This window comes from Barbatula barbatula (assembly GCF_947034865.1).
Source record: "Barbatula barbatula genome assembly, chromosome: 23".
NCBI classification, from domain to species: domain Eukaryota; kingdom Metazoa; phylum Chordata; class Actinopteri; order Cypriniformes; family Nemacheilidae; genus Barbatula; species Barbatula barbatula.
The window spans coordinates 19,478,784-19,491,373 of record NC_136786.1 but is presented as its reverse complement, the minus strand read 5'-3'; the positions used below and the strand labels follow the sequence as shown (position 1 = coordinate 19,491,373).

Here is a 12,590-nt window from a genome sequence, read left to right as displayed (position 1 = left end):
TCATTGGTAATCTGGACTTGGAACCACACTGAACCACACATAACATTTTCTCTGCAGCAGAGAGAGAGAGCGAGAGAGACCAGTATTACACACTAAGGTAAAAAACAAGTTTAAAATCAGTTGTTTTCTCTTCTTTTCTCTTTTCTGTTAGATTACCACATCCTGTTTGATCGTTCCTGTTTCCTTCTGAACTTTCATCTGATCGTGGGCCGGTTTTCTCCCTTTTCCCTTTCATGAATAGAAAGGAAAAGCTCTCTATGCTTTCTTTGAGAATGACTAGTTTACATTTTTCATCAAGCATCAAAGATCTTCACTTAATATTTTGAACAATTTATAGAATGTATTGAATATAGCCAAATGTTTCACATCTTTAGTTTTTTGTAAATTTGACCTCATGCATATTTTGACCAGATATCTGGGTCTTAAGGAACACGCTATCAGTCAGTTTATTCTCTAACAATCCTCACACAATATCAAACTACATCTGTGTTACATTTCCTGAAACATTGTGTGTCCGTGTGTGCAGAAATAAATGTAAACACAAAATGTCATGTCATGGTTTCAATAATATTTCAAATCGTACAGTGCACAATATGTGACAGAATTTTATATGAGCTTTAACGTTTGATCATTTTTGTGCACCAGGACACAATGAATCTTCCAGGATCTCCTCACTGCCTCCTCACTCTTTCCACACTTCTCACAACACTCGCTTCCTCTGCTCTAGCAGGCAAAATCCTTGTTTTTCCCGTAGACGGAAGTCACTGGGTAAACATGAAACTGCTGATTGAAGACTTACATCACCGGGGTCACGAGGTCGTTGTGGTGAGGACCTCCACCAGCTGGTACGTCAAGGACGACTCACCCCACTACAAATCCATAACCGTCACCTTACCAGAACCCATCAGCATCGAGGACCAGGATTTCTTCGTCTCCTTCCTGAATAAGATGCTGAAGATACAGAAATCGGGAGGCTCCCTGCTGGCCTTCACACAGTTCTACTGGCAAATGTTGCCGGCGCTCTCTAAAATACATCAGGAGGCAAGTCAGCTGGTGGTGGAGATGTTTGAAAACCCTGTACTTATGCAGGAGCTCTTTGAAGCCCGTTATGACGTAGCTCTTATAGATCCAGGTTTACCTGCCGGGGTTTTGGTGGCTCATAAACTCGGACTACCCACAGTGTTCAACGTGAGATGGATCACCAGCGGAGAAGCACACTCGGTTGTTGCACCCTCACCGGCTTCGTACGTCCCAGCGTCTGGGAGCGTGCTTCCCAGTCGCATGTCCTTCATCGAGAGGGTCAAGAACATGCTTTATTATGCCCTGAACGCATACATAGACCAATTCATCGTATTCCCAGTTTATGAGGAATTAGCAGCACGTTACTTTGGCCCTGAGACCAGTTTCAAGCATATGCTGCAGGCAACGGACATCTGGCTCATCCGATCAGATTTCGTCTTCGAGTTCCCACGTCCGATAATGCCCAACTTCGTGCACATCGGAGGCTTCCAATGCAAACCCTCCAAGCCTTTACCTCCAGACCTCGAGGAGTTCGTGCAGGGTTCAGGAGAACACGGAGTGATCGTGATGTCGCTGGGGACGCTTGTGAAAGGTCTACCGACTGAAATCACCTCGGAGATTGCCGCTGGTTTTGCGCGGCTCCCCCAGCGAGTGATTTGGAGGCACCTGGGTGAGCGTCCTCAAAATCTGGCCAACAATACACGTCTGGTTGAATGGCTGCCTCAGAACGACCTTCTGGGTCATCCTAAAACACGGGCGTTCGTTGCCCACGGCGGAGCCAATGGGGTTTATGAATCTATATATCACGGCGTTCCTGTGGTGGGGCTTCCGCTTCTATTTGACCAATTTGAGAATTTATTGCGTCTTGAGATGCGAGGGGCTGCTAAAGCGCTTGATGTCACTAAACTAGATGGCCAGAGTTTTTATACAGCACTGCAAGACGTGTTGCATCGTCCATCGTACAAAAACAACATGAGGCGGCTCTCTAGAATACACCACGACAAGCCTGCGCATCCCAGAGACAGCGCCATCTATTGGATAGAGTTTGTGATGAGGCACAAAGGGGCGGCACATTTACGGTCAGAGTCTTATAAGATGCCGTGGTACTCGTATCACTCGCTTGACGTGTTGGCATTTTTCCTGCTGGTGGTGCTGACTGTAGGGGGCGCTGTGATTTTCACAATACGCTTCCTGTGTGTCAGATTGTGCAGGACATACAAATCTAAACTCGAGTAATGCGTGAACAACAACAAAACTCAATCAATAAATGTTATTTTATAAACAAAGTTCGGGAGGAACATGTGTAGATTACTAACCCGGCCATGACTAACCTCACCAATCAGATAATCAACCCGGCTGGCTTTCTATAAACTAATCTCACCAGTAATCCTACCTGCTCGGTAGAAAACCCTTACGGCCGGTCCACACATACTCCGTCTGCAGTGCATATGCGATGCGTCAGTGCAGTGATCGTGTACGTATCGAGTCTATTTTTGCAGTACAGCAAGGACTGTTTTAAAGTGATAGCACACGCATCATGCTTAAAATGAACATGAACTGACACAGAAATGCAGTAATTTCACATTAAATGCATATAAATGAAGTTAACTATCTTTTTTATATTTATGTTATTTGTTTAATTAAGCAATAAAAGCTGATTAAGATGTTGTGAAGTACAAATATTTAACAGTGTTTATATTGTGTGAGGAAGGTGCTTCTATGCAGATAAAACGTTTTTTTAAAGAAATAAGGCAGTTTCATCGGCCACTGGAATGGATGGTAAGTTATTTTGAAACTCTTTAATAGGCTCGACTAATATAACTTCACTTGAGCATCAAGTGTTTTGAAGTACCATCCTAACATCAAAACTACAGATAAAATATCATTTAAATAGTAGGCTACATTGTTTTCAGCTATTGTTTAGTCCTGAAAAGGTTTATAATTGTATGTGTTGTCCTACAACTCAAAGTCATGTTTTTAATCCGGATACACCATGAAAGTTTACGGTTGGATGCTGCTATATACCGTTTCTATCTATGAACCACTCGCACTAACCATAAAACAGAGAATCGCAATGATGAAAACAGCGCATTTTAAAACGTTGCGTTTCGATCAACACAATTGCGCGTGACGCATCTGAACTGTATTCGTGACGCTCTACGCGTCGCACACGCACTGCACACGGAGTATGTGTGAATCGGGCGTTACAATCAGACAAGATTCCTTGCCTGCCTTCTCTCTACATTGTCTTCGCATCCCTCCTCCACCCCGACTCCTCACCATCAGCCCGTGTTTACCGCAGCATAACGGGGGAACGACCCGAGGGGCCCTCTCCCAGGACACCGGGCGGGTGGTCCGAGCACGGGAGGAATTACTGAGCTCAGAGCTTCTCCCTGGGTCAGCACGCCAAATACGCCAATATACTATCCGTCCCACCTTATTATCTGCGAGACGATCTCGTGAAATATCCAGTGCAACTTGGCTATGATCATGAATTATACCGCGGTAAACAAGGCTATGCTTGTATCTTTGAATGCCGTCCTAATTCTATTACGCTTGATGTTGTTGTCTGCGTGTAAGAGTAGGCATATGTCATGTTTTGTCGAAAGTGAAAACAATAAACATCGTTATTTAGTCAAATGAAATGTTTGTGAAGGTGTTTACCTTTGTGTCACCGAATTGCTGTGCGGTTTCAAAACTCATCCAGAAGGTGGCAGCAGTGTGTTCAGTGGCTTTCAATATCTCTGACGTCAGCCAGACCGAACTGCACAGAATTAAAGATTGTTATCTAAAACACTTCCGAAAGCCTCATCTGTCATTCATCATTCACAGAGCAAAACTCATGTTGGGTTACTGCTGGAAATAACTGAAGAAGCTACATAGAAATGTGATAAAGAATCTTAACACAGACAAAACATTATGTTTTATTGACAAACAATGCAGCAGTTTACACAGCCAAAGCATAAACATACACATAGATTTGTGTGCCTGCATTTGTCTGTGGTTTGCATGTCAAAGAAAGTGTTGAAAGCCAACAAATCTCTTTAAAAAACAATTACACTATATACTTATAAAATCACACGTGTACAAAACCACATCATTCAGACCTCAAGACATTAAATATCATATAATTAATAAATAACTGTACACAGAATAAAGGTCAGCAGGATGTGTATGAAACATTTTGTAAACTGTGGTAAAATGTGGTAAAGAACGTGGTAAAACATACCAGAACTTGGGGCAAAACTATTTAAAATGTTTATTTCAGAATAAAACATTTAAAAAAAGGTTTGTAATATTTCCAATTATTCTATTTCACATTCTTATCTTGTAAACTAATTCACTGTTTCTATTTATTTGATGTTGATTTGATTTTATAAATAAAAGTCATAATTGTGTCAATTCACAAATTAGTTAATTATTTTTCACTTTATTTAATTGATTAATTTATTATAAAACATTCTTGCCCTTTTAAAGTAAATTAAACTGTAAAAAAGTATATTCAAGTGTCCTAGTAAACTACAAATCAGACAGATAAGTAAACTCAATTTTTACTACAGATAAACATAAAGAATACCTAAAAATACATTTTTATAAACTTAAGTTTGACCTCAATAAAAATCTAAATACATGTACTATTGCTTATACTTGTACAAGTAAATACTACAAAAAGTATACTTTTAATTTGAACTTTGCCTAAGTACAAAATAACCCCTCCCCTTATCTTACTTATTTTGTGCAGCATATCTCCGGCTAGATCGTGAGCACACTTTAATGTTTTTGTTGTGTCCATTCTGGCTCATTCATTAGTGTGTAAACATTCCTGCCCACTGAGTGTGTGTTTGCTACAATACTTTAGTATATTATTATTATTGTGAAGAACATGAACTTACACCCAGTTTCACTTTGACCCCTCACCTACACACACACACAGCCGGGGGATGCTGAGGCTTAATGAGTAAACCGTTAGTCTCTTAAACTGCTCTTCCAGACCACGATGTACACTATGAAGGGAATGAGGATGATGGGCAACAGGGTGGCAGCGAGCACCACTTCGGCCGGGGCGTCGGTTAACTCCTCTTCATCACTGCACGAGTGAAAGTGTCGCTGATGTATCGCCACGAACAGTTCCTCCACCACGCGATTGGGGTAATAACACCCGGCGAACCTGGACTGTGTCTCCAAACACTCGGTTAACTCGTGGTAGCTTCTGGACGAGAGAAAAACAATATGTGATTATTTCATTAAAAAACAGAAAGCCTCAAACTTCCATTATGTCAAAATATTATCGTGTAAAAGCTCCTCGTCTGCCTCTTTTATTAGAGGTATTGTGTGTGTGTGTGCGTGCGTGCGTGTGCGTGCATGAGTGCGTGTGTGCGTGTGTGTGTGTGTGTGTGTGTGTGTGTGTGTGTGTGTGCATGAGTGCGTGTGTTGTGTGTGTGTGCATGAGTGCGTGTGTGCGTGTGCATGAGTGCGTGTGTTGTGTGTGTGTGTGTGTGCGTGTGCGTGTGTGTGTGTGTGTGTGCATGAGTGCGTGTGTGTGTGCGTGTGCATGAGTGCGTGTGTGTGTGTGTGTGTGTGTGTGTGTGTGTGTGTGTGCATGAGTGCGTGTGTTGTGTGTGTGTGTGCATGTGTGTGCGTGCATGAGTGTGTGTGTGCGTGCATGAGTGCGTGTGTTCTCAACCTTTTGTGTGTTATGTTCTGTTGTAAATGGGAAATAAAAACTGAAGGAGATGGATGAAAACAGCTACATATTAGTGCAACGGAACACAAAACTCACTGTTCCGATCATTTTACGGATTATTTTTCCAATCAGCTAATGTAAATGCTAATCTTAGTTTTAATATTATAATAACAGCAGTTTAGAGAATTTAATAAACATTGTAAGTCGTGAAAATATCCTTAAAATAGATGAATTTAACAGAGAATCTTGTAAGTATTTATGTTAGTAGGCTTCATACAGTATGCTATGCATGCATTATTTAGTAAGGTGTCGTGAGGTGGTGATCATCTATTACGAGTCTCAAAGGACTTTCTCTCGTCTTCTCAAATGCATTTCTGAATTATGAGTGAGCATCAAAATGTCGTATGTGTACGTGTACCCGACATAGAAATGATCAAAATATTTTTAGCAAAATAATCACAGCTTTATAGCAACCACAAATGGGCGAATTTTGCACGAAGTAATTCGTGTCCACTGACATGATTGTTTATTTGTGCTGTTTTCTGTTTAGGAGCCCGATTCAAAGAAACGACGCCCATCAGGCAAACTGCGACGAGACAAATATAAATGTATCGGTTTAAGAAAACATGCTGACAAACAGCTTATAAAAATAGTCCTTCTCATTATTGAAGTCATCCACAAAATGGATCAATTTCATACTTTTAAAGTTCACACAGGCACAGGTGCACAGTATTGTAAACGGTATAATAATATGACTATTGATATGAGAGAGCTGTACAATTTCTCATTTCTACTCAGAAGTTTCATATGCTCCCACTGAAAGAGGTTGAATTCATTCATTATTTATGTATTTACAGGAATGTTACACTAGAAATGCACATTTATATAAATGTACACACATTTAACCTTCTTGCAATTACTGCCACTGTGAAAACTTTTACACCCAGTCATCTAAACTTCAAATCATTCTGGTATTTCTGAATCCACTCACAAGCACGCCGCAGATGTTATTGTATACTGTAGGTGATATGTTAATAAAATTGTGTTTTGAACAGTTTTGATCTGAAATCAATGATAAGCAGCACAAAGACATAACATGAATCACAGGGCTCTTATCGAGGGGAAATGTCTGACGCTGGTGGCCACCCATTATTCCTTCACATTCTTCTATTGTTTTTTGTGACCTTTTCCTGTCTTTGTGCTTCGAGTATGAATCTAAGTAGCTTTGCATTTCTCAGCAGAAGAATATGAAAGCATACGAAACCAATTGCACACATTGCTGAGTATAGAAGTCTAACCGGTGCTTTTAAAGTCTGGTGTACAGTAGTTCACCAAACTTGAACTTTTTTAAAGATCCATTAAAAATATGCACATAAAAATCGAGCATTGAGCTTTAAGAGAGAATCAGATTGAAGGAGCGGAAGCTTGTGAAACGTTTGACCGGTTCTGCATGAAACATCTGATCACGGTGATCGACGGAAATGAGACTCCGCCAGAAGTGTCTCATTCTAAGTAAAGCCGCATGTGAAGATGCTCTGGCTTACCTCACGATCATCTCCACATTACACCAGTTCTCCTCTCCGAGTCCAGTCATGCTCTCATTGAAGAGGACCAAGCAGTATTTCTCTCCAGCCGCCATCAAGAGTTCCTCATTACAGTGATCATAATGATGGTAAAGTTCTTGATCCTGAAAATCCTCTGAGAACCGCCAGAGAACATTGATTTAATGAACCTCAGAAAACACATTGGTGAAAATAAACAGATGGACACAGATGAACCGTCTCTACCTTGGTCCTCATATGTGCTGTTACTGTCTGAAAGAGAATTACAAATGTAAATGAGGGCTTTATGACAAAAATTGTGCGGATGTAAACGATGCAAATACTGAGGAAAGTGAGTGATCTTGAGAATACAAAAATACTGAGCGGCAGAAACCAAAATCACAATCTCAATTCCATCGCATTTAATGCCATCTTCCTTACCTTCAAATGCTAAACTGTCCTTCTTTGTTGTTTGACCTGAGAAAGCAACAGAAATAAATGTGTATAGCGTAACTATCGCTTGTGGATGAAATGAAAAAAGTTGAATACAAATTCTCTTCCTATACCTCCCAATTCTACACTGTTTTTCTGTGTTGTTTGACCTGAAAAGGCAGAAAAGAAACGACCACAACACAATAGTTAGTTCAGCACTAGCAAAGCTAGCTCGAGGAGATTCATTTATATACAGATTTGCAGTAATCCTAGAACAAAGATTTCCTACCACAGATCAATGATAAATCCACCAAAAGCAGAAATAGTCCAGAGAGTTGATAAACCATTTTGAAAGACATGAATAATGGAGGTGTGTGAAGCGTGACTTGAGTCTCTGCAGGGATCATGGACACAAGGAGAGGTCGTGGGACGGGCGTCGTGTGCTCCTGAAGGAATCACCACACCCATTTCTTTCCTCTGAGAGCCACCGGATCGTTTGGGATGAAGCATCAGTTTGTTGTGTTTGTGACTCTGTGTTTATACAGCAGACAAAAGCATTCCCTTCCCGTCCTGAGAAATCTCTGCATTTATTTATACACATCTTTATAATACAACTGTCCAGTGATGCCTTCTCACCATAGACGTCATATGCTTTACTTCGAGTGTTAACGTTTGCAACTTCACATAATATCCAGGTGGAGAAATAACATTACGCCTTACGTTATTTTATGCTTTTATTGTCTGTGAAAGACTTCTTAGCAATTTTGAAAGACAAATAAACATCTCTTGCAGACCACCTATCTTATGTAGTCTCTTTGTGAGTCACGGGTCTAGTCATATATTTCGGTAGATTTGGTTTGGTGTGAGCTGGCTCATAACTTGTGGTGAGTAGGTGTATAAGAGTTGTGCGGTTGTATTTTGGAAGAGAAAAGGAACATATTTAAAAGACGTTATTGCTCTCAGACCCGCACATATGCTGCTGTGTTCTTCACCACTGAACCGTGTGCTACTGAGGAAAATGCATTTTCTTGAAGAACAAAAAAAGTGAAATATAAATGTATACTGTAGTTTTTAATACTTGGATGAAGTAAATGATTTATAATCTGAGCACTCAGACAAATTCATTATCACACAATATGTTTTATGGGAAACGTAAAACATATTTTGGACATGCGTGTTCATAATCACTATTATTTGTCTCAATAAGAAATCAGATGTTGCAGTGTATCTGGACTGAAGATGTGTAAAAGGCTTTGTCATTTTGAAATCTGGAAATCACATTTCACATTTTAAATGCATGTTTTATACCTTCACAGGCATGTATTTTTGTACCTGATGAAATGCACTCAAATGAACAATATAAGTTAACATTCTGTTAAAAAGCAATAATCAGGAATGAAATAGAAACTATTGCCAGAGCAAACACAGAAACACAATTTGCTGACTATATAGCAACTTCAGCTGTTGCATAAAACGGTTAAATTCATGTTTTATTAAATTGTGAGGAACCACAACATGAAAAAGACAAATATATTTCACAGTTCAACGGCACAGTTGTGATGTTTTCTGGCAGATTGTCTCTTTTGCTGTTGTTTTGTATGAACGCACTCTTCTCTGCATCCGCTCCAATTCGTGCCATCAGGGGACTTTTAAACCAAGCGTCTATATTTACACGACAGCCTAATTTATGTGAGGTTACTCGACGTTTGCACAAAATCATGATTCTGAGCACACAATATGTGACACACTTTGACTTACAACAGAAATGACCAGACGTGAGAGTTAAAACTATCAAACAATGAATCTTATGTGAAGAAAACGCTTTCATTGACTGTTTATGTTAGTAGTTTGTCCAAAAGCTTTTTTCTCCGATTAAACTTTGCAATAAACAGGAAGTTTTAAACATTAAAAACATTTACTAAACAAATAAAATATTAAAGCTTCAGCACTATTTCTAGTTACTTAATTAAATGTCAGCAAATGTGTGCACAAGGTTTATCTATACAATATTTTTCTACAGTAAGAGCACATCTGAAATTATAATATGTCATACAAAACATGCTCTCAACTTAAGAATTAGAAAACAAAATTCAGTAATCGACTAGTCCAAGAACAAGGCCAATGTCTAGCTGATGTATATTTGTACTCAGTTATCCGTGTCATCTAGACGGGACAAGACCTCAAAATTCACAAACCTGGAAGAGTGCGCATTGGATGACCAGTCATTTTCTTCTGCAAAATTCAGATAAGAAGATAATATTACAGATTACAAATTGCAAATAGAAGGATGCACTGTTACCTCAGCTACTATTGTTAAAGTCATTGGCGGTTACATTGAACCACGTCTCAGAAACATTGCCAAACTGAGGAATTTTCAGTGTATTTCTTACGCAGAAACACTAGTTCATGCATTTGTGACCTCAAGACTTGATAATTGTAAAGCGCGACTCAGTGGTCATCGGGCATTATCAGCAAAACTTCCACCACATAACCCCAGTTTTATCATCCCTACACTGTCCACTCATTCAGTGCCCTACAGACTATAAAGTACTTCTCATCACCTATAAAGCATCACACGCTCATCTACTAGAGCTTCTATCACGCTACAACCCATCACGTCTCTACCATCACAAAACTTCTGATAGTAGGCCTACCAAAATCCACCAAAGGGGCTCGAGCTTTCTCATGCAGTATATAGCTAAAGTCTGGAACAGCCGTCCTGATACTATTGGAGGGCCAGACACACTCGCCCAATTTAAATCTAGATTAAAGACACATCTTTTCAATAAAGTATATATGATGCACACCAGTATTATCTCTTGATTATAAGTAAATGAACAGCAGCTTCGCTATTTATTCTGTCTCTGCCCTCCTCCAGAGGTCACCACAGACCTCCTGTGAGTGCCTGAGGACTGACTGACCATCAGGACGCCTGTTCAGAGGAAACTACACATTACACCTGCTGATCGTCCCGTGTCATCCTCCTGTGAGAGAACCTGTGGACTTAACTGACCGTCCCAGCTCATGCCATCTCCGTCAACAATCAAGAGCAAAGATGGACCCTCGTTGTTTTAATCCTAATACTAACTTTAGTTTATTTTGTCTTTCTTCCGGTAAAGGTGCTTTGAAACACTGAAACGTTGTGAAAAGTGCTGTATAAATAAAACTTAATTTTTATATATTCTTTCACATACGGTCAGTCTGGTGTATGTACTGTACGTATACAACCGTGCCAAAGCCCACGCCATGCGACAGATGCAATGTGCAAGCATGTGCATAAACGTGCATCCGGCCATCTGTATGTGTAATTAAGAAGTACAAAAAAGAGAAACAAGCATTTGTGATTTTGCTGAACTCAAAACGCATTCTTCTTATGGCATCTGCCTGTAGCTGGTGAAGTTAGAAACGGCCCCCCACAGCCAGACAATATTTGCTGACATATTTACATTAAAATATAACAAATGAACAATTCATTTCACTTACTGGTAAAAAACACTTCTCAAAACTGAAGCACTAAAAACAACAGCCATATTAACTCAACGTCTCACAATGCATTCTGGGATTGTCTTAACTGCAAAGAACACAGACACAACTGTCTTGGATTTCAGATCCTGTGCATTGGGATCATGTCATACTTTAAAACGCTGCCTACAAAAGCAGCTCACTAAGTTTTCTCAGCAGTGTTATGCAGTGTGCAAGAATTTATGGACAATTTCTAATTTCCTTTCACAAGCGAAGCACACGAAGGTAATCGGGTCAAATGTGTTGTGTGTGCGCTGAACTGTGAACAGCACGGTGCAAAGTAAACATTGTACCCATCAACGTCCTGCCAACCACAAACCACTCAAAGCAACAGAGAAACGGTGGGAAAGAAAGAGAAAGGTGGAGGGCGAGAGAGAGAGAGAGAGAGAGAGAGGAAGAGGATATGCACCCTGAGAATGATATGAATTGCACATGTCTTATTCTCAACTATTCACCTGGCTTTTATTTCATTTTCAAACCCTTTGAATACACACACGTGTACTGTATGCTTTGTGCAATGATGACAACATTAGAACTACACGAGACGGAGTTTGTATTCTGAAACTTAGAAAGCACTTATTGATCATAACACAGAAATATAATATCACAACTGACCAATCACAATCAAGTTTTCCAGAGCTTTTGGAACATTTGAACATCCTTTAAGATGTTGCTGGACACAATACAACATTCTTCAAAGTACACAATATAAGTTTGAAGGGGATGTTTGTGAGACAAGCTACAGGAGTCGATCTCAGATTCTAGCGATTAAAACCTACATTTAACCGCATTATATGCACGTTTTATGCACCAGGGAAACCAGTATGACATTCGGTTGAACTCGAGAACAACTTGAGGATCAGGATGAGTTCAACAAACGTCTATATTTGTAACTCAAAATATCAACAATGTACCGCTGTCAAACATTCTGAAAGAATCTGGGTTGTTTCAATCCATGTGGTTGAGTCAAAACTACAACAGGTAACCAGAAACAACAATGCCTTTTTTGAATCGTGGCAACAGTCTTCATGATATTTAATGCCCTGACAAATCATATATAAAATAATTTTAATTCATTTTAACTAATTCAAATGATCATGAAATTAAATGTCCTTCTTCAAACATTTTGAAGACTTCTTAAAGAGGACAAACACCAGCAGTCTATCTTCCCAACGTACCTTTAAAAACACTCAGCTATGCCACAAGCAATGGCAAAAATAAGACACTAGACTTCAATACATTAGGACATTAGAAATGTTACACAGATGACCCGCCTGCACACATGTTTCTCAACTCTGCTCTGGATGTTTTGGTGTAAAATGGGGGGCAATGCAAAGTGTCAACACGTGTCAAATGAGGGTGACACGCCGAACATCCTTCTCTAAAGTCAC

General features: G+C 39.8%; 2 protein-coding genes across 2 annotated transcripts; one reads left to right on the top strand and one right to left on the bottom strand.

The window, feature by feature from the left end:
* The first annotated feature begins 8 nt into the window (after positions 1-8).
* LOC306911862 (UDP-glucuronosyltransferase 2C1-like) lies at positions 9-4,425 on the top strand. Its single transcript, XM_079487556.1, has 2 exons — positions 9-97; positions 646-4,425. The coding sequence occupies exon 2, from the start codon at positions 652-654 to the stop codon at positions 2,254-2,256; it is 1,605 nt and encodes a 534-aa protein (XP_079343682.1). The 5' UTR covers positions 9-97; positions 646-651; the 3' UTR covers positions 2,257-4,425.
* Positions 3,923-8,113, bottom strand: LOC306911863 (receptor activity-modifying protein 3). Its single transcript, XM_079487557.1, has 6 exons — positions 7,967-8,113; positions 7,812-7,847; positions 7,687-7,722; positions 7,492-7,518; positions 7,249-7,402; positions 3,923-5,230 (listed from the first exon to the last, which is right to left on the bottom strand). The coding sequence occupies exons 1-6, from the start codon at positions 8,082-8,084 to the stop codon at positions 4,987-4,989; spliced, it is 615 nt and encodes a 204-aa protein (XP_079343683.1). The 5' UTR covers positions 8,085-8,113; the 3' UTR covers positions 3,923-4,986.
* Positions 8,114-12,590: the final 4,477 nt, after the last annotated feature.